The 25,854-nt window shown below is 39.1% G+C and overlaps 1 protein-coding gene across 3 annotated transcripts in view; it reads right to left on the bottom strand.

Annotated features, from left to right (window-relative positions):
• RABGAP1L (RAB GTPase activating protein 1 like) overlaps window positions 1-25,854 on the bottom strand; it is a 232,724-nt gene that overhangs the window by 159,940 nt on the left and 46,930 nt on the right. For all 3 annotated transcript variants that reach the window (XM_071751126.1, XM_071751128.1, XM_071751127.1), the window contains exons 12-13: window positions 25,117-25,210; window positions 20,321-20,471 (exon numbers count right to left, since the gene is read on the bottom strand). In XM_071751126.1, coding sequence (XP_071607227.1) covers window positions 20,321-20,471; window positions 25,117-25,210 — 245 coding nt within the window. The remainder of the gene's footprint in view (window positions 1-20,320; window positions 20,472-25,116; window positions 25,211-25,854) is intronic.

Below are 25,854 nucleotides of genomic sequence, written 5' to 3'. Positions count from 1 at the left end.
TTAGAGGCATATTTTGAAATAATGGTGTTTCCAGTAATATTTTTGTCTGTGTCAAGCCAGGAATTACATTCTGTAGACACTGGTTTTCTAAAAGCTCAGAAGGGCTCCTGCTGACTTGGCAGAAGCATAAGCTCAGGCAGTGTTAGTAGTAATTCTGTTTCAGCAGAGCTAAGTTAACAGATTTTAAGGCTACAAAAAAATTTTCCCAAATACTATACTCACCTACTTTGATTTTTTCATATACTGCAAGCCAAAGAGTTCTCTTAAATACAGCATGACCTTTTAAAAGGCAAAAAATTTTGATTTAATGAGTTCAAATTATGAATAATTTATTGTAGCTTTTATTAGGGAGCCAAGTTCTAAGGCCTGTGCAAAAGCCACTACCAAGACAGGAACACAAGGAGCAAAACCATACACACCTGTCAGTCTTTCAAAAACCAAAAACTCTTCATCTCAGTACCATAATTCTGAATGTCACAAAGACAAAACAAGTATGACAAAAACCTCCCAACAGTAACCTCTGGAAACTTTAAATCTGCACTGAGAGCTACAAGAGAACATTCATGTGTGTAATTTATCTCCTCAAAAACAGTTTAAAACCCTTCAGGATAATCCACTTCACTCCACAGTCTTTTCTAAAAATCATTAACTGGCAGCTACCATTATGTGACAAATCAATGAGATTCAAATCCACTTTTCATGGATGTGGATTAGGTTAAATGGTCACAGTTACCTTCTCCCACAGCATCCAGTCTAATCCAGGTGGCTGGAAGCTCAAGCCAAGTCACAGGGACAATTTACGTTTTGATTTGCATACATGATTGGCACATTTTTGTTTAATAGATCTTTAAAAATAGTCCTTCCTCAAGGAGGAAGCCACAAGAGGTGGCTCAGAAAAAAAAAACAAACAACTAGGATCATTTAGAAGAAAAAGTCACAGCTTCCAGTGTCAGTGTCGACAACAATCAGTTAAGAACTAAAGATTCACGTTCTGGCTTAGTGCAAGAGCTACCTGAAGAACAGGTGGTACTGATCCCAAATTTGGACTGGTAAATCCAATTCCACTATTTCCTGAGAACAAGGAATGCAAATTATGAACTATAGAAGACTATCTTTAAGCAAAGTGTTACTCAATTTACTACCCTACCACTTTTGTGAAGAAATAGCACAGAGAAAGACATGGAAAAGGATACAGCATGAAAATTATTTATGTATTGAAGCATGGCACAATTTATTTTTATGGATTTTAAGCTCAGCTTCGTTTAGACCAAATCTTTCTCCCAGCTGGAACTGCTGAAGAGGTATCACTTATAGCTTCTTACAGCATGGAGTCTGCATCAACACACAATTCATCAATAACCACATAGAAGAAAAGACCAGGAATAGCTTCCTACCAAAAGCAGTCCAGAGGGAAAACTTCACCAGCAGTAGCAGTTGAAGCAGACCCCTGGATAACTCACAGACATGGAACCCAGCAATGAGAAAGGCTTGGAAAATGGTGCAAAAAGCAACAGCTACCAATCTATTTTTCTCCCTAGAGTTAAAAATTGGCTAATTAAAATTTATAGAATGCTCTCACATCTTATAACTATGTTCCAAGATTAATAACATTTAAATACAGTCAACTTCCAATAACTAGCAAATTTTGTCTTATATTAGTTTGATTGTATTAGATAATGAGGACATTTATTTTTATAGCTAGAAATTGGCACATGTAAAATGTTATGTGAACTGCCTATTTTTTTTATTCAGAATGAAATTCCAAGCCTGACGTTATTTGCCATCTCTAAGGAAAAAAAAAACATTAAACATATACTTGTCATAGTATAAAAAAATAGGTTACATATAAAGACAGAATTTCTGAGAGCATCTGCAAGAAGACTATCAGAAACTATCAGAAGTTTATAAATTAATCATAGAATCATAGAATCATAGAATAGGCTGGGTTGGAAGGGACCTCAGAGATCATTGAGTCCAACCCTTGAACAACTACCGCCACAGTCACTAGACCATGGCACTGAGTGCCATATCGAGTCGCTTTTTAAATGTCTCCAGGGACGAAGAAAGTTTAATGCCAACTTCTTCCATCAGTATTAAATTCACACATAAACCTTTTCCCTCCGCTCAAAATTCTGAAGTGAAATGTCAATCTCTTAATTCATTTGGTTTTAAGATACATCACAGAAAAGTTCCCAAAACATGGCATACCAACACACTGAACTGAATACTGGACTCCAAGTGGGACAATATGCCTGAGAAGGGCCATACAGGAAAAAATAGAAGCACTGGGTCCTAATGAATATATTTGCACAGGATGCTCGTGGCCATTGTTTTTATATGACCATACATTAATTTGGCTTGAAAAGGCACCCTTCTTCCCAGCACATCTGTAATGTCTGCTGCAGGAACAAAGTCAGCATAATTTATTCTCATCCTTTTAGTGAGGGATAAGACAAAGAACATGACAAAAATGTGGTTAATTCAGTGCACAACTTCAACAGTAATCTTTCAAGCAATCTTAGAGTAAGGAACAAGAAAACAACCAAACAAACAGCAAGAGAGACATATTTCAATAGCATAAAGAAATATTCTCCCTCTATCAGTAGAAGCTGTCTGTATCATATTTGTAGCCATTCCAGATAATGAAACAGACTCTAGAAATTACTCCAAGAGTTATGGTTTTTTTAATACATTAACTACAACAGACACACAAAAATGGAATCCCAACAGCAGACTTTATATAGGGGCTTGCATAGATTTTTCTGCATCAGTGAAGAGAATAACTCAGTAGTCAAAAATCTGCCACAGAGAAGGAATAAGGCTAGATTTAAAAATATATGTATTTTTCAGCTTATGTTCTGACCAAAGTTATTGCAGGAGAAGAGCTTTGCTACATTTCCTTTTCCCCCAGAAAAGGTTCTTTATAAAACAAAGCAAAAAAAAAGTGAAGAAAAAAAATGTTACATTCAAAAAGCTATAGTTTATTGTTATGGCAACTGATGTGCTAAAAATAAAGAAATAAAGTTGTTATGGCAACTCGAATTTAAAGGCAGTCAAAAGTAGAATAATCAAACATTCTGCTGGCTTAAAATATAATGCCTATGACTCAATTTTCAGAAAGAGACAAGTGGTGGTTGGTGTGGGTTTTTTTCTGCTTTGGAGATCACAATTAGTACAAGTTTCAGAGAACTCTACAGACTAATAGGGAGGAAATCAAAGTGAACCAAAAAAATGAGTCCAAGTTCTCATGGTCAGTAGAAACATGCACCCTATGCCACTTAAGAAATGTCCTAGATCCATAAAATGTATCAGTTTGTAATTAAAACAAATTATGTCAGTCATCAAAATAACTGAAAGGCCCTATAAATAAGATGTTAATAAATTATTTTAAATTAAATACTGAAAAGTTAGGGAATATCAAAATTCATCTGTCTGAAGTAGCAGAGTTCTGCACTCATATTTATGGAATTATAAAAATTACTATAATTACAAAATCATAACATATTTACATTTCTGATAGATGCTAAATCATCATTACAAGCACATCTATGATAACTCACTGTCTCCCAGCTAACACCTGTCAGATTGTCAAAATTGCTACTTTTATTTTCAAAATTATCAAAACTGTGTGCACTGTGAAATATCCAAAGGCCACTCTCAGATACACCTTAATTAATACTAAGCAAAGTATTTAACAGATACTTCAGAGAATTATGACTAGAAATATGGAAATACCTGCAGTGGAACCATGTACATAGAATGTGCTAGCATCCCATTTAGTGTAAGCTAATTTAACACAGTATGTGCCTTGTATTTTGTCTTCACTGCAGCTAATCAAGGTTCCTCCTCGTGTTACTCGTAACTCTTTTCTGACCTGTATGAAAATTTTCTCAACCCAGCCCACGGGAGCTTTTAGCATGCAGGAGTGACACAGCCAAAAATAGAGATGAAAGTCAGGTGCCTCCTTCACTTGTGCTAAAGGGAAAAGAATCAGCTTAACTCCTTACTGCAGCACAAATGTAATGTACACTGGGAATTCAAACCACACAGACAAATTTCAGCATATTTTTGTAATTTTGCTGCCCCAGCCTCAGCATTAATCCTTTAGGCTTGGTACATAGTTAACTCATTTGCTCTTGTATCACATGTAGCCATGGGTATTCCTAGAGATACAAATAATGTAGGAAAATTTAATTTATGAACCTGTGACAAAGTCAACAGCTTCTGCAACAGAAAATTTATGTACAAAAGTCACCATATATGAATTTTCTTCAGCCAGGGTAAGTCTTAGACACAGGAACATCAAGCCTTGAAGCCAAAGTTTTAGAAGTACTCAATCTAACACTTAGCCTAAAGGAGCCAGGCTTCATATTTTCAAGGTTTGCAGCTGACTCAACCAAGTACTGAAGACAAAAGGCATGCTGTTCTGTACTTTCTGTGAAAATAAGCTTAGAATAGTATTACAATGAGGAAAATGATCAAGTTCAAGGCTGCCTGGAAGCTAAGTCTTTGAGTTCACAGAAACTGCAGCAGTCCAAAATCACTCAACTGACAGCTGTGTAAAACCCTTGCTTGTGCTCAACCACAAAGGGTCACATTTCTTTTTATATCATGTATAGTCATTCTGCACTCAAAATACCCATATATATGTACACATATATAAAGGGACCCCAAAAGAATATTTAGTTTAATATTTGCAGGCACATTTTATCTCTAACGTGTATTTCTGTATTTTCTATTCAAGAAGAATTTGAGAGGAAGCATTTTCATAAAAAGGCAAAGGAAATCCTGAAAAATGTCAGAGAACAAAGACCAAAAGTGCTTCCCAAAATCACTTTTACAAATTCCTGAAAGGAAGGTGGCATTGTTCCAGAAGGAATTCTTTTGCCATTTAGGTAACAAGAAGCACATTTAATTAGACTGCAATGTTACAATAACCCAACTAAGGCCACCTGAATGTGGTCTCAGCTGTCCTGCCTGCCCTGCTCCACAAGGCTGCCACAGAGAAAGTTTTCTAAAGGAAGTTTTCTAAATAAAAAGTTTCCTAAATAAAACCCTACAGATTGTGGTGATTTATCAGCTTTGCAATTGCTAGACAGAGCTTCCACAGTAAAAAACCTCTGCTGGCAAGCATGGAACCTGGATAGGGTACAGCCTGAAACTGCACCCCCTGTATATGACATGTTTTAGACTCAGACTTTTTGTTGTATTATCTAATTTTTTAAAAGTTTGAAATTGGGTTGCTTTTGAGACAAACCAGCTGCAGGAAAATGGCTTTGTCACATGCAGCAGATGATTTAAAAATGTGAAGTGCCACACCATCCATACCAAGTCTGGGGTCTGTGAGTAACAATTTCAGTATCCATTCTTCCAGTAACCATCATTTAAACATATTTAGGCTCTAATGTGGATACTACCCAATGTTTTATCATTCTGTTTGAAATGATGAGCAACTATGCTCCCCTGGTTTTGCAGAAAATGGATTATAAATCCATACAGACAAAAAAACTGCTGTCTCTAAGATGGAAAATGCAAATCTCATTTGCACTCTACCCTTGAGAGCAAATGTGTCAACTTATGCAACTTTTACAGCCACTACAGGTCATACAGCACCCCAAGAGACAGAATTTGTAGTACAAGTGTCATTTTACTGATATTTAAAGTGGTTATGTATGAAAAGAAATAACAGGTAAATTCCTTCTGTGGCAGAACTTAAAAACTTAAGCAGGCTTTGAGAAAATGTTATTTGCTTCATTTTCCATTTCAAATGTCATACATAAAAGTTAAAATTGAGATGATACGGAAAAAAAATTGCTAATGGATGCTACTCCCTTTTTTCCTGAAAAGAGCTGTCATTAAATTAAAAAAAATTCTTTGCAGATGAAGAGTGAGCACAAGATTTTCCCTTTTGTGCACACAAAATTGATGGATTTTCTCCAGATGAGCTGTACATGAATCAAAACTTGGCAAATTAAATTCATCTTAGGGACATTTTATTCTTTAGTTTGTAACAGTAATATTAACATTTACTAAGAAACTAAGTACCTTGGAACATTCATAATAAACTAAACCCTTTACCTGAAGTGTGAATTTAAATGAAGCTATTTAAATAATTAAAATACTGACAACTTCTGCTCTTCAGAGTCACTATGTTTTTCACCAATTTCTAACAAGTATTTTTAGTTCATGTAGACTTTATTATTCCACAGTATACAGCACCTCTAAAATAAGGTAGAAGACTGTAACTGTCAGCACCAGCACTTACATCAAAAATGAGGCATCCCATCAATCTAACCAGCATACAACATTCTTTTCCCTACAAACCACATCAAATTATAAAAAGACCAAGACTCTACTTGCCACAAAATTAGTGATCTCAGTTTAAGACAAGAGTTAAGTAACAGTCATCCTATCCTCACCCTTTCAGAAAAGATGAGGTAAAATTTAAGAAACTATCTACAGATACTGACTTAAAAAGAAACATGAGACTGGAAAAGTTGTACATACATCTTGAAGCAACCAGTTCCCCTGCAGGTGGGTGGATGATGGCAGAGCAATAGACATAATCTATCTTGATTTCAGTAAGGCATCTGACACCATTTCCTACAGCATCCTTGGAGCTAAACTGAAGAAGTGTGGCCTGGGTAGTGAGGTGGATTAAGAGCTGGTTGAAGGATAGGAGCCAGAAGAGTAGTAGTCAATAGGATGGAGTCTACTTGGAAGACTGAGCTGTTGGAGAGCAGTAGAGGGGAAAGGGACCTGGGGGTGCTGGTGGATGGAAGGATGACCATGAGCCAACAATGGGGTGCATTAGAAGGGGGATGGTCAGTAGGTGCTCTGCCCTGGTGAGGCCACATCTGGAATATTGTGTCCAGTTCTGGGCCCCTCAGTTCCAGAAGGACAGGGAACTGCTTGGAAGAGTCCAGTGCAGAGCCACAAAGATGATGAAGGGAGTGGAAAATGTAGGCGGCAGGTGCCCGGACGGTGCCCCCCCCCGCCTGTGCCCAGCTGGGGCTAGCCCAGATGCGCATGCCCGGGTTTGGTAGGTGTGGTTTCCGGGGAGAATTCCAGAGCCGGACAGATCAAAGTTAGCTCCTGATACTATCCGAGCCAGCACTAGCTCGACTGACTCCTACGGCGAGACTCATCCCACGCAACATCTGGTGGAGAATGCGGGCAACAATTTCGGTCTAAACTGTCTCCCCGAGCGTTTCGTCCGAAAGTGACCCTTCTCCACAGACCGTTCGATACCCCGAAAAATTCGGGTAAGAGAAACTTTTTTCTTCTCTTTGACATCGTCATCAGTAAATCCGACGATGGGCTCCTATGCAAGCAAACCTACCGGCACCGCCGTTGCCGATCAGATTACAACCCAGGCGGAAACGCAGGAAAACCTCCGCTACCCGAGTCCCGAAACCGCCTGGGACCTGTGGAGGGAGGTGTACAACCTGCTGGCAAGTTTCCACTATAAGGAGACCAACGGCGACATTATTGGTGCGGACAACACCTGGCGAACCGTTTGCAATCTATTAGCTTGCTTGAAAGCCGAAATAGAAGTGGCAATGGCCACCGCCGCGGCCCCATTACGAAAGACCGAGGTATTTCCCCTGAAGGAAATGCCCACAGTAACCCCCTCGGCACCCCCCTTCGAGGGGGAGGAGCCCGGGAGAGCGCCGAGCGCAGCCCCGTGCGCAGCCCCGCTGGTGCCGCCCTCCGAGGGGGGGGAGCCCGGGACAGCGCCGAGCGCAGCCCCGCCGGCGCCATCCCCGGAGGAAGGAAAAAACGAACAAGTGTATCTGGGGCTGACCACGGGCAAGCCTGCCATAAAGGGCATGTCCGGGAAGCCCCACCAAACTGTGACCGAACTCCTATCGGATATCGGCCCGGAAGTCAAAACACCGGAAAATGATGGGGCGGAAACCGCGGCTGGCGGCACCCCCGGCTGCCGCGGAGAGCTACCCCCGGCGCCGCCCCTGGCCCCACGGAAGGCTGCGAAGATAAAAGCAGCCCCTAAACTAAAGTGGCTGTACGAGGGAATCCTTAACCCCAAGCTCTTTATGTTTCTACTTCTGCTCCTTGTCTCTGGTCCTCCTGCCATACACTGCTGGGAAAAGCCCAGCTCCATCATCCTGTTGATCACCCCCAGGAGCCTGCAGGCTTCGCAGATGATGCCTTTAACCCTCAGCTTCTGCGGCTTCGTCGTCTTCACCAACCTCTCCCTGCATACCAGTACCACCGGCTCTGAACAACGAGGCACCACGCAGCTAAGATCTTTGCGTATTTGTCACCTTTTCCCCCATAAAAAAAAAAAAAAAAAAAAAAAGGGGGGGGAAATGTAGGCGGCAGGTGCCCGGACGGTGCCCCCCCCCGCCTGTGCCCAGCTGGGGCTAGCCCAGGCACGCATGCCCGGGTTCGGGAGGTGTGGTTTCCAGGGAGAATTCCAGAGCCGGACAGATCAAAGTTAGCTCCTGATACTATCCGAGCCAGCACTAGCTCGACTGACTCCCACGGCGAGACTCATCCCACGCAACAGGAAAATCTCCCTTATGAGGAAAGGCTGAGGGAGCTGGGGCTCTGCAGGTTGGACAAGAGGAGAATGAAGGATGGTGACCTCATCAATTTTTATAAATATGTAAGGGACGAGTGCCAGGAGGACAGAGTAAAGCTTTTCTCAGGGGTGACTAATAATAGGACAAGGGGCAGTGGTTATAAACTGTAGTAAAGCTGGTTCCATGTAAATATTAGGAAGAACATTTTCACACTGAGGGTGACAGAGCACTGGAACAGGCCGCCCAGGGAGGTTTTGGAGTCTCCTTCCCTGGAGACATTCAAAGCCCACCTGGATGTGTTCCTGTGTGACCTCACAAGAACAAGTGCAGAGTCCTGCACCTGGGAAGGAATCACAAAATGCATCAGTACAGGTTAGGAGGCTACAGAGCAGCCCCATGGAGAAGGATCTTGGAGTCCTGGTGGACAATGAGTTATCCATGGGACAGCAGTGTGTCATTGGGGCCAAGAAGACCAATGGTACCCTGGGGTGCATTAAGAAGAGTACATCCAGCAAACTGAGGGAGGTTCTCCTCCCTCTCTAATCTGCATTAATGAGACCTCACCTAGAGTACTGTGTCCAGTTCTGGGCTCCCCAGTTCAAGAGGGACAGGGATTTACTTGAGAGAGTACAACAGAGGGCTATGAGGCTGATCAGAGGACTTCGTATGAAGAAAGGCTGAGACACCTGGGGCTTTTTAGTCTTGAGAGAAGACTGAGAGGGGATATAATTAATGTGTAAAATTAATATGAGGGCTGGGCATCAAGAAGGAAGGGACAACCTCTTCTCACTTGTGCCCTGTGATAGGATGAGGGGAAATGGATTCAAGATAAGAGCACAGGAATTTCCACCTCAACATGAGCAAGAATTTATTTACTGTAAGGGTTACAGAGCCCTGGAACAGGCTCCCCAGAGAGGTTGTGGAGTCTCCTTCTCTGGAGACTTTCAAAACCTGCCTGGATGCATTTCGGAGTGGCCTGCCCTGGTTTTGTCCCTGCTCTGGCAGAGGGATTGGATTTGGTGATCTTCAGAGGTCCCTTCCAACCCCTGACACTCTGTGATTCTATACACAAATACTTGTTACAAAAACTCTCAAATGTTTCAGCCCATTAACTGGCCTGCTGTGGCAACCAGTGAACAGTCATCTTTTTAATTAGACAACCTTCCTGATTAATTAGTCTCAGAACACTGAGTAGTGGAACCCTGCATGATGGCATTGGGACAAAAAAAATAGTATTCTTCCTAGTGCTAACTTAATATCCTTTGGTATTGCTGCAGATAACAAGGTTGATTAATTTTCTACTCAAACTAAAATATTCTTCCTGTGTAAGTAATTCTCATAATCCACTACTGTTGGGAAACTGTCTGGAAGAAAACAGACATGTGAGCAATCCTGACTCTTTAGCTTTAGCTAGAGTAAACTAAGGGCCTTGAGACCCAGTTGCAAGGTTACTGAAAGATGAGCTATGGGAAAAAGATAAGGGAGCTGGCAGTAGAAAAGAAGAAATAACAGGATAATGAGGAAGCCAGCAGAAGTTCTGTGAGAACAGAATTTATGTCCAAGATATAGCCACCTGCAAGATATCGTTATATAAACAAAGGCTCTATATAAAGCGAGTGTCCACTGTTAACAAACGACTTCACTTTAACCATATTGGTGACTGCGTGTCATCCTTTAAGCCTCCGCGGATTTTTTCCTACATTTGGCGCCCGAACAGGGACCCTCTCGCTGTTGCTTCCAGGAGCGATGAAGACAGCTGGAATGATAGGGTAGCGAGAAAGCCGACCGAAGGAACGGTGCGGCAGAAGCGGAGAAGCCAGTCGAAAGGAGACTGCTGCCCCGGCGGTCTGTGTAGCTGGTGCCCGGCTACGGAACGAAAGAGGTACCTCGAAATTGAAGAATCTTGCCAAGAAAAAGGTGAGCGGCTGGGGAGGAGATGGGGTCTACACTCTCTAAAGAAGAAGAGGCAGTAGTTAAGCTCCTCCAATGTATTCTCTCTAAGAGAGGTTTATCACACGAAAGCAGGACCTTACGTGAATTACTGAAATGGGCACCGGATAGAGACTTGATCCCCTCGATGGGTACCGTTTTTGAGTTACCTACTTGGGAAGCCATAGGTACTGCTCTATGGGATAAAATTAACGATGGAGATAAGGAGGCACGACGCTTAGCGACACTCTGGAAATTGATTAGAGAAACCTTAACAGAGATGGAAAGTGAAAGAGTAGCAGCCTCAGCGTTTGCTGCCTTAACACCTGATCTACCAATACCGATGAATGCTCAAAATATGGACTTGACCTCTAGGCAGTTATTTGAGACACCTAAGGTGCCCCCACCAGCACCTGAAGGGACTATACTGATTCAAGCTCAGCCAACTGTGCCATTTGACCCTGGAGGGTCAGATGAAAAGCAAAAATGGGACTGAGAAGCAAAACGAAAAGCGACCGAAAACACCACCAGAATCGTCAGAGGACCCAGAGGGAGAGAAGCTGGAGAACACAGGCGAGGAACCTTGGAATGCAGATCCCCCCCTCCTGCCCGCCTGCCACGGCTCCCAAACACTCTGCCACCGCTGCCTTCCTCTCCACCTCCAATGCCTGATTTATCTTCTTGACCACAGTTGCCATCAATTAATCCTCTGCTTCACCTGTCAACACCATCAGTGCCTGCTATAGAGCAACAACCAAGGAAAGAACTGGGACTCGGAGACAAGCAACTCAGGGAACTGCTGAAGAAACTGAAAGAACAGGAGACCAAGGATGAGTATATCCCTGAAAAAACCCTAGTTTTTTGCTCCGGGGAATACCCTGAACAACCCAGGGGCACTAATCCAATTTTATCCCCTGATCCGTTCCCTATCCCTGCTCCTACTTCCCTTAACCTTTTAACACCCACTGCTCCACCTCTTCTAGATCCAACACGGGGAGGGGAGGGTGGTGGAGGGGATAGTGTGGGGGGGGGGGGGGGGAAGGTGGAATCAACAATTGCAATTTCATCATAAATGGCAAATGCTGTGTGAAAATGAAGCTGTGATTCCTAGACAGAACACCGATGCATTATACGGAGTGCAAGCACAAATGTTACTTGGTGCTTGTCCTTTTGTATGTGCAGATTTGCAGGCATGGTTTCAAACTGAAGTGTTACAACTTTCACAAGAATTGGCGTATAAAGCTTTGCAAACTGTGCATGATCCTGCACAAGCAACCCTCTCTTTAAAAATATTAAGCAGGGGGGAGCAGAGCGATATCAAAAATTTGTGGATCACTTATATTCAGTGGTAATATCACATCCCGATTTGACAGAAGAGATGAAAACAGAATTTTTTTATATGTCAGCATATGACAATGCTAATGAAAAAAACTAAACGTGCATTAGGACTACTCCCAAAAGGTGCTACAGCAGCCCAATTGTTAGAAGCTTCTGAGCAAATGCTAGAAGCAGATAAAGCTGCTTAAGGACCATCATTGCAATATGGTTCTCAATATTGATTTATATTGTGGTGCATGGTCCACTGGTGTTTCACACAGAGACAAAAAACAAACAAACAAACAAAAAAAACCAAAACAACAACAACAAAAAAAACTTGGTAATTACACTTGGGTTTTGGTTTGGGAGATTGTACCACTTCATTTAACTTTAGGCTAACTTCACCAGATTTTATGAGAACGAGTATGCCTTTTTGGAGGCCGAGAGTTGCTGCGGAGAGTGAGAGCTGCTCCTGGTACAGAGAGCACCCCCACTCCTGCCTCCGCAGCCGTTTCTCGCCCCCCCTCACACAAGGGCACAACTCAGATATGGCTGGTGAGCATTGCCAGTGTATCTGCTACAGCTGCAGCTGCTGTCTCTGCCCCCACTGACACTGCTGCTGCTCAAAAAATGAGCCCTGCTGCAGACACCACAGAAAGAAAAAAAAAAAAAAAAAGGGGGGGGGGGGGGAAGAGTGTGCCTTTGCTGTTTAAAGGCTTGGAATTCTGTCTCTAAACAATTTTATTAGGCCTTTTTGAGCCTCAATTTGGCAACCATGAAGGAAACCAGGACTCCACTGTGCCGTGACCCAGAGGGGTCTGGGGATGCTTTTGGGGCCCCCCGACCAATTTTTGTCGGATAAGCCTCCTCTACCCTCTTGGTTCTATGCACCAGTGGACACCAGACCTTCCTCATAATAAAAAGGTATTTAAGTCCTTCCATTGCAGTGTGAAATGTGCTTTTCATATTGTATTGATAATAGGTTCTTGTTAATGTTGTAATTCATGTGATCGTTTATATGTTGATTATGGGATCCCTTGTCTATGTGTTGATTGTTGATTGTGCTATTCTGTTGCACTGCTAAGTAGATGAACTGAACTTCTGGTATTTTAACACAGATGCTAAAAGATGTTGATAGTGTCAGACATGCAGTTTTATAATATCGTGCTGCCACTGACTTTTTATTATTAGCTTTTAGGTTATGTTTGTGAAGACTTTGATGGAGTGTATTTGGATGAATTTATCTGATCATTCAGAGTCAATTCACAACCAAAAACGATTGATTAAGATAACATGAAAAATTAACTGTTGCATATATTGGGTTAAATGAATGGTTAAATCACTTAAGGATATAGGGATAGCTTAGAGATTTAATTAGACAAGGTTTATCAATTATATTTGTTATTATTGGTTTTGATGCTTTCGTATTGTTAGTATGTTGTTTATGGCAATGTATTATTAGCATGTTATCTCACGTGATGAAGTAAGTCAGGATTGCTCAAAAACAAAAAGGGGGATATGTTGGGAAATTGTCTGGAAGAAAACAGACATGTGAGCAATCCTGACTCTTTAGCTTTAGCTAGAGTAAACTAAGGGCCTTGAGACCCAGTTGCAAGGTTACTGAAAGATGAGCTATGGGAAAAAGATAAGGGAGCTGGCAGTAGAAAAGAAGAAATAACAGGATAATGAGGAAGCCAGCAGAAGTTCTGTGAGAACAGAATTTGTGTCCAAGATATAGCCACCTGCAAGATATCGTTAAATAAACAAAGGCTCTATATAAAGCGAGTGTCCACTGTTAATAAACGACTTCACTTTAACCATATTGGTGACTGCGTGTCGTCCTTTAAGCCTCCGCGGATTTTTTCCTACACACTACTAAACTGTCTCAACCCAACAATTTATCACAACTAAATAAATAAAAACCCCACAAGCATCAAGGTGGCAGTTTCAAAGTTAATCCTATTTGCATAGACACAGTGGCTCATTTGCAATCTCCTCCACTTTATTAACTATGTGAGCAAAGATTAAAATTCTAAGTAAATATTAAGTAGAAAGCAAATAAGCAAATACCTTTCCTTGTTTGAGCAGTTTTGGTAATTTCAAAGTGTAAAAAGTAAAGACTTTTCTTTTAGGTTTACACAAAAATTGATCTTTACTTCAGCCCTTTGAGATCCATTTGTAAATAGATGCACTGAGCAAAACACATAACAAATATTAATTCAGTGCATGGAAGGATAGTATTTAAGCAGATGATGGAACTTCAAAAATTATATTTGTTATTTTTTGTTTACTTTTAACCTAACTTGAAATTTTGTACAAGAGATCATCATCACCCCATTCAGAGAGATGACACAGACATCCATTTGTAGGCCTTTTTGTAAGTCCTACCACTACTAATAAGCTTCTGTTCTCTGAAAATGCTTATAATAATGAAATCCAACTTTCAAAGATTTTTCCCTATCATAGCTCCTCCTTTTCTGTAGAGGTTTGTAATACAAGTGTTAAGACTGATGTGAAGACCAGCCAGTCAGAGACCCACAGCAAAACTACAGCACTTCTTCGCCAACAGGAAAGCAAGGAGCCAGAAATCCACCCACAATGAGGAAATAAGAGCAGCAAGGCTGAGATTTACACAGGCTGAAGCCAGAGAGCTTCTGAAGTAAAAAGACCACACCAGGAGAATTGCTTAGCTCCTAAAGAGTACCAAAAACTGGTCAAAAACCAGTTTGTTCTCACTAACCAAGAGGAACACAAGACATGCAGGGATGACTTTGTAGCCAGCATCTCTTGTATTTTTATTCTGCTACTGTTCTTTTCATCAATAAAGTGCTAAAGGTTTAATTTTGTATCTGGGTCTGAAAAACTTCTTAACCTCAGAGGTTTCCAGAAGTCTGAAGCCCTCACTTTTTTGGTTTTGTTTGTTTGGTTTTGGTTTTTGTTGTTGTTATTGTTGCTTTTTGCTTTATAATGAGAGAAATTCTCTTGTAGGAATCAGAAATAATAGTACTGCTCCAAACAGAGCTGATAAACTACATATACTAGTTCTAAATTTATCAGGTTTTATCCAGCCCAAAACCCAATATATTTGCTTTGGCTTATACAGCAATGGAAAGTATTCATGTAACTGGACTCCTTCATGAGAACTCTACCTCTGTGGCCTTAGTATCAATTTCAAATTATTAAATTACTGAGATAAATTGTTTACATGATATGGCATTATCTATTCCCCAAATCAATTCCTCTCATATTTGCTTTGGACTTTTAAAGAATTGTCAGAAATTTCACCCTTCTGTAGAGTGGCTTGAAATGTTATTGGCTCAGACATAAAACACCATTACACAGTCAGCAGACAAAGCTATTTATTAGCCAACTTTTCTGAGGCCTGACCCTTTAAATAGTTATTATCTCTAACTCTTCTAGGCAGCTGTTCATATTGCCAAATTATGACAACAAATAATCTTATTTTTGGTTCTCTTAAAAGTTACTTGGAAGGACAGACGTTTAGACTTTTAAGACCTTGGAGTCAAAGCCACCATCCATCTCAAAAATGGGCATTCACTTTCATATGCAAACTTTCGTTGCTTTGGAGTAACATAATACTACCAACATCTACTTTATCTGAAACCAGGTTTCTTTTTCTGGTCATACTTTAAAAAATAACACTCAGAAATTTAAAACAAGTTTTGTTTTCTTAAACCAGAGCAGCAGTGGCATTTAAAATTAGCCTATGCTGTTAGACAAACTGCTCATTTCTTAATGAATGAAACCTGAAATTCTTTTATGAAGAAATGACACATTTAGCAATCAAATCCTAACTTCAAATGGTCCATCCAAATGTCTTCAAACTACAGAATGTGAGCGACTGCCTTCTTTTGCTGCTTTCATTATTTTCCTTATGCAACTACATACAACCATGACAGGTTCTATGCCTACTTTTAGCTCATATCTGGGCCTAAACTACAGCATTTTCTTTATTACTCAGTGCCCTCCCCAGCTGAGAAGGGGTACCAGGAAAAGGAGAGGAGTCTTGAGAGTTGAAATGAAAATGGATTTCACGAATGAGGAAAACTAATGCCAAAGTCTAGAGGGTCACTCAGCCCAGTCTGCAAGAGAAGGAGCTCCATGTCCTCATCACACCTTCCCCTTTAGAATGAGTGTGATGTTTATAGCATGGGATACATCTTCTGTACCAGTATTCACCCTTCACTATCACCACACAAGTAGATTTTCCTCACTGTGATTTGCATGTTGTTTTTCCTTAAATAGATATATCTATTTCTTTAAATATATGTATCTATTTCCTTAAATATATATACATATAAAACACATATTTATACCTCTGCTGGTGTATCTTTTTGCCTTTCTTTACTGTGCCACATGCAGCTGGGTCAAAACCCTGTAGCACACATGCCAGAAAGGCAGATTTTGATTGTCATACAGTACAGATTTACATGTATGTCAGAAATGTAGCAGCTGCCAAATCACAACTCCTACATTATTAAAATGTATGCAAGACTTGCTACTGTGCTCCAGTCAAAATCTGAGAGACTCATGGTAATCACCAAGCTGGAGCTCAGCAGGAAATCTAAGACAGAACAAGGTAGTGCTCATCATTAAGCACATACTTGTGAGAACAGAAATATTTCCTTCTCCCTTCCCTCCTGGAACTCCAAATCCAGCTAGAGATTGGAAATGTGTCAGTGTGTGAATATTCTGATACAAGAAAGGAAACAGCTCACTAGATCATTCTTGACAAACTGCTGACCTCCAGTGCAGAGGACATGCCTGCTGGAAAAAGTAAGGATGACCCTGTTTCTTTTAATTTAGATACAGATATTATTTTGCTTTCTGTGCTGAACTGGGACACTAAAACAGGCCCCAAATCACTCTCTCCTTTAAAACATGTGAAACAAACCACTCTGCTAACTGGAAAATACTGTAGTAGATTTCAGAGCTCTGCATACAGCTGGATATATATAGTACAACATATATACCAGATCTGCTAAATGATAGCTGGCCAATCTGAACATGCTACTTCTGTACAAACCACATGGCACTGGCACAGGACAAATGTGTCTGTATCATGGTCATTACAGTAAATTTAAATGTTGAGAGCAGTATCATGCACTTTACCACAAGCAGCGCATTTTTGGCGTGCCAACAATACTGTTCTTCCCCATAAGTAGTAAGCACAGTGCCATCACGGGTTAACCAGCAACACTGTAGTAGCTTTAAAGGTCTGGTTCTATATATATTTATCTCTTTCCCAGAAGAGGTAGTCATAAATGAGTTATCATATGTTAATATTCCAGCTATAGGGTTCACCTTTTAAGCTATGGCAGTAATTTAAGAGTTTTCAAAATCTGTTCCTCAATTAGGCCTCTGACATTTTCTGTAGAAAAAAAATATTTTACTTCTCATTTTACCAAAGAAATCAGAGATGTTGAAGATGTTTTTAAGGCCAAGCCTCATTCAAGAAAACTGGCTGGCTCACTACAATACTCTGCAGTATTTTGTTACATAGAGCAGCCCTATGATTTTGCTCACCAGACAAAATAAAAGCACCAACTGCACCTATATAAACTTACTTTCTTACAAATCCCTTGGTGAGGGGATTTTTCTAGATATTTCCAAGTGCCCTCTTTCTGAGAAGTTCTGCAAACTGCTGGAAGGGCTGGATGAGCAGCAAAGCCAGAAGGTTGGGGTGCTGGGGGACAAGCTCTTCCAAAGTTGCTGGGATAAGCTAGGAGATGGAGCAGGATGGAATAGGGAGTTAGGGACCTAAGTTTCAAGGTAACAGGGCAGTAATGAGGACCTGTTGAAGGAAGAGATCTGTACCAGGGGAAGTTGTTTGAGGAGATAAACAGGTAGAGGGTCGAGTTCACAGATGTTTCCACCTCCACCTCTTGTCTCTCAGCACACTTTATTCAGAAGTGCAGAACACTGTCACCTCTAATGACTAAGGAGTGAGAAATACACTCAGGAATGCACACTTTTTCAGGATACACTATTAAAATAAGACACCCACAAAAAATACCCAGCTTACATAAGGGATCCTAAACAAGACAGAAACATTCTACAGAATGACCACAATACAAGGAGACAATGTGTAGAAGTACATGTAAACTGAAATAATCAAGATGAAAGCCATATCTGATGGGAAAGGGTATGTATTATTGGCATATCAGTATACAAGCAACACGGAAAAAAAGACATCAGTTCTTCTTTTTCATACAGGGGAAGCAAGTGAACAAACAGTAGTACCCAAATAACTCAGGTTTAACATGCATATCATTATTGTCACACATAAGGTAACATTCTGACTCCCTAATGCTTCCTCTCTAAAACAGTTTAATTAACATAGCCAACACACCAAAATAAAACTGAAAGAAGTTTTCATCAATCGAAATACCAGACAATAATTCATCTAAAAATTAGTTGACAAGTTTTTTCTGAAGCACCCAATATTAACTATTTTTAAGATAGGCCTTAGCTTTGTTTTGGCATAGACTCTCTCCTCTTCATTTATTTTCATGAATCCTTTCATGCAATGTATGTCAAATGATATGATCACCAGCAGCTGCAAACAGTCACACTATAGTCACACTATAGAAGTTTTGTGATTTCATAATAAAAACGATTTAATACAGTAAAAAAAACCCTGAGTTTGCATAAATGCTTCAGGTGAGAATACAGTTTGATTTTCTTATCTGTATGTCACCATTTGAACAGAAGCAGCTAAAGGAGGAGGGCTTTTCAGACTCTGAGAGGGGCACAACACAAAGGGAGGGATCTATTCCCCCCCCATTTCCTGCCATACTCTATAAAAAAAAAATCAGAAAACTAGAAGCTTCTTCCTCTTTTTTCCTCTCATCTCCTGCTGGCAGTGCTACTGTTGGTTCCTGCCAGCTTACCATGTGCTATAGGGTTGTACATATATATATTTGTAGATATTTGTATTCTTTGTTACCTTACCCTTTATGTTATTACCAATCTCTTATGTTAAAGACCATGTTATGTTATGTTTAAAATCTGTATCCAATTCTTTTCAGTTTCCAACTTAACGTCTCCAGTCTTTATTCCCCTTTTATCTTCCCTTTCTGGGGAGCAGGGAGGGATGGAGAGCAATGGTGCCATTAGGTTTGTGGCCCACCCAAACCACTAAACCATGACATTGCAGCAGTATCACATTTCATATTAAATATTGTATTCAGCTTTTATGTCACTGGAATATTTCTATCATAAAAAAGCCAAGTGTAGCAAGGTATTTTTAAGGGATGAGGCCCTAGCACCACGAGGAGGCTTGCATTTTAGAAGTTTTCCACCTCTGCTGTGAAACAAATATCTTCCCCACTTTTGGAAAGCAAAAGCAAACTAACAGAGGTGGATTTGATGCAACATTCAGCTGACAGATGTTCTGTGAAAGGGTTCTAAGGAAAATATAATCCAACTGCAGTGTCAAAAAGAAAAATTTACACTATTAAAACATCCTCCTGATTTGGTAAAGGCAAAAGAAGCCATGAGGACAAATCTCACTTTGGGGACACTTTTAAACTTTGCAAACATAGCAGGTATATTAAATTAAGAAGGCAAGTCCAAAAAAAACATGACAACATTATGAAAGGAAACTCTTACAGCTTCTAACCCAGAGATTTTGTATGGGCAGATCATTAATTCCCCAGATAACAAATCCAACACTTTGTCTAAAAAACATGAAAAGGATCTTCATCTGTTTCTGCCATTACATTTTTGAGACTGCTGTTTTTCTCAAGAGTGCAGAACTACCCTGCAGTGGCAAGATTTTTAGAATCCCAAATGCTGAGATTACCTTTTGACATGGCAGAGTTTTTGCTACTACAACACAGTCATTCCCAACATTTCAATCACAGCTATAAGCAGTCTGGAACATCTATGCAGACAACTTTCTTGTAACATTCACTGACTTTACTGATCCCATTAGGATACAGAATGGAAAGAAATTCCCAAAAGGATTCTCCTCGCAAATCACCATTACAGCAGGCAAACTGTTTTCCTGCTAGGTAAAATGGTTTTAATCTTTTTTAAAACAACAAAACAAGAAATCCTTAGCTGCGTGGGGTTTCATAAGGTTTTGTCTCATGTGATTTTTTTTGAGCTAAAATCAAGAAAATTAAGGCAGGCAGAGAATAGAAACTTTTGAAACAAACAAAGCAATGAACTTGTGTGTATGAAAAAAAAACAAACTAAAACAACAAACACCTGAACAACAAGCTGATGTGCTTATTATCATCACAGCAAGTGAATAGAAAGCTAGATGTCAAGCATTACTACAGATATAGGTCAGCAATTTCTATTGTTAATGCCATCCAGCAGGTACCCATGGCAGGAGGTAGTCACCTAATCACAATTTCAGCTGCTTCAACAAGACAAACTGTTTCACTCTTTAGCTGCTGTGCCTCTGAATAAAACTGCTGTTGAAAAGAATTGATTTTTAACCAAAGGAAGAAAGAAAGAAAGAAAGAAAGGAAAAAAAAAAAATCCCTTACCATTGTGATGAGAACTCTGTATCTGTCCAGCATTGCTTGGTTGTCATGGCATCCTGCCAGCAATTGCCAAACCTCTGCCCTTAGTGCTTCTGGAACACCATTTTTCACCAGGGTAGATAATCCAGTTGGTCTCACAACGAGATTACTGTTCCTGAGAAAGAGACAATCGTTTGTATATTATACTTCAAGTGTGATAGTAGATCTCAAGATAAAAAAATTAAAGTTTTCAGTTTTCTGATTTCATTCTGAAAAGCAGCAACTAGCAACAGAAGCTTCTCTTCCACTACTTATGCTGATGAGTATTTGTCAGATGGAAAGCAAAAATTCTGTAAGGATTACAGTAAGAACCAGTGGCAAAATGTAGTGATATCCAAATTCTCTAGATTTGGAGATATTAATGAAAATTAAAACAATCAATCACAGAAATTGAACTAAATTGACTAATGAAGAGCAATTTTAATTGAAAGAGAAAACTATGCCATCTGTGCAGACAACTCCATTTATATATTTGTTCAACATAAACATGGAGCTTAGGCTAAGTAAGGGCCATTAAAAATAACCTAAGCTGCATATAGGAATAAAGTTTGGAAAACAAATATAAGCCAATTTTAACAGCATTAACATGAATAGTGAGGTTCCAGTTTTATAATTAATACCAAAAGTATGCTTCAATTCCCACAAAGTAGTAACTTTTGCACAGTAAAATCCAATCATTGCAAATATATCTGCCCATCAGTCTGAGCTCATGTTTTACTACCTGTGTGCACACAGCAAGAAATGTAGGAAGACAATTACAGGATAGCTTCCTTTTTTAATTATTTTCCAGCATTAACCCTACAAAAACTGGTACAGAGAGCTATTAAATGGCTGTATTCAGACAGGTTGAAGACTATAGATGTGTTTTTGAAAACCAGGCAAGTCACTGAGCCCCTCCCTACATTAGGGTAAAATCACTGCACATACACAATCCTGCAGAGATTTCAGTCTTTAAAAATCCTTTTTGAGATTATATAATAGTTTTTACTGATCTAAATCAAACCTCACTTTGACTTATTGCAATTTTCATAGCAATGCATCAGGAAAACTGCATGGCTGACTCTATTTTTTCCAAGATCAGAAGTGCTTTACCCTGCTGTTGTTTTGACCATTCTTAGGTCTTTCACCTCTACTATAGGGAGGGTGGTAGTTTAGCCAAATACCAGCAAGCTGTGACTAAATTAAATAACCTGCAATTTGACCCTCCACTGTAAGTAAATTTTGAGTATTCATTCTTTGAAACTGGTCATTAAGGTGTGAACAGTTTACCACTACTATTTACACTTAAAAGGTACTCTAAATTAATTTCTTTTTCCCGTATTCCCAGGATAATATTATCATTTTTCAAAATTACTTTATAATTAAAAGTGTAATTATATAATGCCCTTATTATTTTAAAGACAATTATTTTACACTTTAACTGTGTAGTGCAACAATAGTAATTCCAAATTTGATCATTCAGCCAAATTAAAACCCAAGTGGTCACATTTCCCTTTTTCCATGCATTTTGAGAATAGTGGTTTGTGATGGAAAAAAAATGCTAGAAATGAAAAAATAACCACAGAAATATTCCAGGACTAGAATTATTAAAAGTTACAGAATTATGAAATGTACATTCAAGAATGAATAAATAAAATACACCAGAAACATAAAGCTCAAGTTGTGAGGAAATGAAGCATTCTTAGTATACTTCAAATCAGATTAGTTTGGTTATTACACAGCTTTGGTCAGGTATATGAAACACAGAAGGCCTTCTCTGAGGACTCAGCAAGCAGGTAAAATAAAATGAACCACTAAAAAGATGCATTCCCGTGGAAATGTACTAAGGAATTTTATAACACCATAAAAAAAAAAAAAAAAACACAAATAGCTTATTATGTCAACAACTAACAGAGATGCACATTCCACACTGCAATACCATCCTTACTACTGACTACACTCACCACTGAGAATCAGCCATGCTGCAGTACACCAGATTTTACTGGATTTGTCATATATTTATAATTTTACTATTAGAGGTAATACTTTAGCAAGAACATTAGTCTGCAAAGCATAACTAATTATAAAGGATAATTTCTCAGTTTCTGAATGCCTGTTTTGGAAGCAGCTTGATCATTAATAACCCTTGCTCTCTATTCTACAATAAAAAACAAATACATATTTTTTCTTACATTCTTAGACACCTTCTATACCTGTTGGGCCAGACTCTAACAGAAACAAGCATAAAATAAAAGCCTAATTTTAACAAAATTAATAAAAGTCTAATTCTAGCCTTTAGCATAGTGAAAAAAAAGTCTTGAATGGACACTGACACCATTAGTTTGTTACAGTGCTGAAATTCTCAAGTGCAAAATTCAAAGATATAATTTTAAAATACTAAAGAGCAAGGATACAGACCAGTGATGCACAGTCCATGCTCCAACTTGACAAACAAATATTTCTGATCAAAGACCACCATTGACCATTAAAAAAAAACCATCAGAAATAGTGAAGTACTCAGCTAAAGCAGCTCAGCTTGCAAGAACAACTATAATGCTGAATATGCAGTAAATATTAAAAGAAATTAGAAAATATTCCATTACTTTTCAACTGCTTATTGTAATCTTTTCAATAAATTATCTCATATCTTATTCCTGTTTATACATTTGACAGAGACTCATACTTTATACATTTGGAACCAGCAATGTTTCTGCTGAGTCAGCCCCTTAAGTTACAGTGACATTTTAATAAAAAGATGCGAAGCAATGAAAGTACAAGAAACTGTTAATCTGTGAGCACTCCAGTTCTCCAACTCTCCAAGTGGAAATTTTAATTTTTGTTTATTTACTTTTTTTACAAGTGCACAGATATTCCACTAGCATATGCTGCAGCTTTCAACACACTAGAAAAATTTATTTCAATCTGGTTTTAGTTTTAAAATTGTTAACATTTTCATCTGTTACTCTTTCCAAGTTTTGTTCTTCAAATCATCATAACACTACACAAGAATTTAAGAATCTATACTCTTGAATTTACCTTATCTTCAAGCTGGCTGGAAATATCCCACTTCTCAACCCCTTTTTAAATCTTTTTAACTACTAAATGGTTCTCTAAGTGTATAAATTATGTTAGGACTTCAAAATAGGTACACCAAAAGTCCTAAATAGATAGTACACTTGAGTAACCTTGAAGAAATAGTTGGTTTCATGAAACTTCAGAGAATGAGCTGTAGGTGGTTCTTCCCTCAGCATGCTGAGCCCCAGGAGTCCAGACACTTGCCAGGGACAAAATTAAAACTAAAAGGCTCAACTGGCAGATGAATTAAGGGGGAAAAAAAATTAAAGTAACCCCTTCCAGTGTAAATGCAATACAGATTAAAATAAATTTGCCATGGTAGTTCTTCAAGCACTCAGGATGGCTTTTCTCAATGGCCTTGGTGTGGCAGATATACAATGGCAAACTATTGGGATGTCCTTTAGGACAGGCTTTGGAAAGTTCTGAACAGCTCCAGAGTGTATCTGCTTACAGCCTCTTCAGGAGAGGAAAACACTCTTGTCTGTAAGGATCAACTGATTTCCACACTTTCTTATTCAACATTTTCTTAATTGTTCACAGGGTCCATAGCCAGAACATTTGTACAGTCATTCCTTGCCATTAAATATTTGTCCAAAAGATCTTTTATTAAGGCCAGCAACTTGGCTGACAACATAGTTAAAAACAAACAGGAGAGAATTATTTAGGATTCCTTTAAGAGAGAATTATTAGGTTTCCTTTAAGATAAAAATATCTTGTGATGTCTGATTTAGGTAACTTTTACGTGAGATCTCTATTAAAGATGAGGTCAGCATCAAGAACCTGTGTTTCTGCAAAGCTACGAAGTGGCCAAGTTAAGGGGGGAATTGCCCAAATAAATCTTACAGTGTTTTTCAGCTCTCTTTTTTGGGGCTAGGAAAGGAAAGTGCCAGTTCCAGATTAGGGGCCTTTGATTATTTTTGTCTCAGACAGCAGAAGTTATTACTTAACAAAGGCAAAACCAAATAAGTGGTTCTGGCATTTGTTAATGTTATAAGGTCTCTCAGAGGTAGCAAATACAAGGGCTTTTTCCTCCCTTGGCAAAGTAAATGCTGCTACTGAAGCACTCAATTAAATCATGGAAATAACACTGTTGAGAACATACTCTAGGCTTACAAATATTCTTCATTTTAGTCTCTAACAGAAACAGTTTCAGTGAGGAACACAGGCTTTATGGAATTCTGTTTCAAGTGCTTGCATATAGCACATTAAAATAAAATAAAAATACTAAGAGTGCTTCTAAACAAATCAACCAATTAAATGCACATCACCTAGCACAAATGGCTTAGCCAGGACACACTGGAGTTGCTCTGTATTTACTGCCCTAGCACTGAGAAGAATCAAGTTTCACAATGAGCAAAACACCCAGCCCCAAGAAAACAGGTGGCCAGAAAGTTCTCCATTGGAATATTCCCACTTGGAGCAAAGCACACACTCAAACACTAAACAAAATAAGATTTTCCAGATGCTGTGGGGGAGATTTGTGAAATAACTGTCCTAGCTCAAACCAGGACAGTTATAATGAAAGGATTTACCAGTCCCTTTTAAACTTTAGGTTTAAAAACCACACTTCAGCGTGTTTTGTATTTTAGTTTTTAGGCTCTGTAAACAGAAGAATTTAAGTGCCCTGCACAGTAACATATAGTTTCATAAAACAAAAAAAAAAGCTTTTAGTATTTAAAATCTAAATGGAAGAAATGAAGCATTACCATCTCCCCAGTAATTCTCCCCAGGAATACAAAATCTTCTCAGGACAATCCTTTGACACATCACCAGTGCCACTGGAGAGTTCATTATCACTCTCTGGAAAAAAAAAAAAAGACAAAAAAAAAAGACAAAACCAAGAAAACAAAAGCATGCACAGATTTACCAAAGAGAACAGACATTAAAGATGCATACATATAGGTCTCTGACAAATTCTCCTTACATATCCATTTTAAAACCACAAAAAGACGTAGAAAATATTAGTGGAAACATAAAGAATGTTTAGCAGACTTGACAAAATAAGTGTATTACTAAAGTTACCATAAAGTTTAAGAGAACAAGACTGAGGAATAATTCACAGCACTGTTACAGGAAAAGAGCTTAATCTAGAAAAGCATCATATGAGAGAAGGCTCAAGGCTGTCAACTATCCATTTAATGAAATTTCACAATGCAATATTATCAGCCACTCCAGACTCCACATAAAAAGAACAATATTAAAGCAAAGTAGATAAGGCTACTTCATTACACTGCATCCTTCAGATGCCATCCTGCTCTTATGTGGAGCTCTGCTCTCAGAAGTTTACTCAGAGCTGCAAAGTAATTTTTTGTTTACTGGAACAAGTTCATGGAAAAGCAGCAAAACCAGCCTCTTCAGAATAAAAGACTTATGGAGGGCAGGATGTCATTATATGACTAATACACAAAACCAGAAGGGATGTGAGCCCGAGACAGCATGCTCAA

This window comes from Heliangelus exortis, chromosome 8, assembly GCF_036169615.1.
Source record: "Heliangelus exortis chromosome 8, bHelExo1.hap1, whole genome shotgun sequence".
Taxonomy (NCBI): domain Eukaryota; kingdom Metazoa; phylum Chordata; class Aves; order Apodiformes; family Trochilidae; genus Heliangelus; species Heliangelus exortis.
This window is presented reverse-complemented; position numbering and strand designations above follow the sequence as displayed.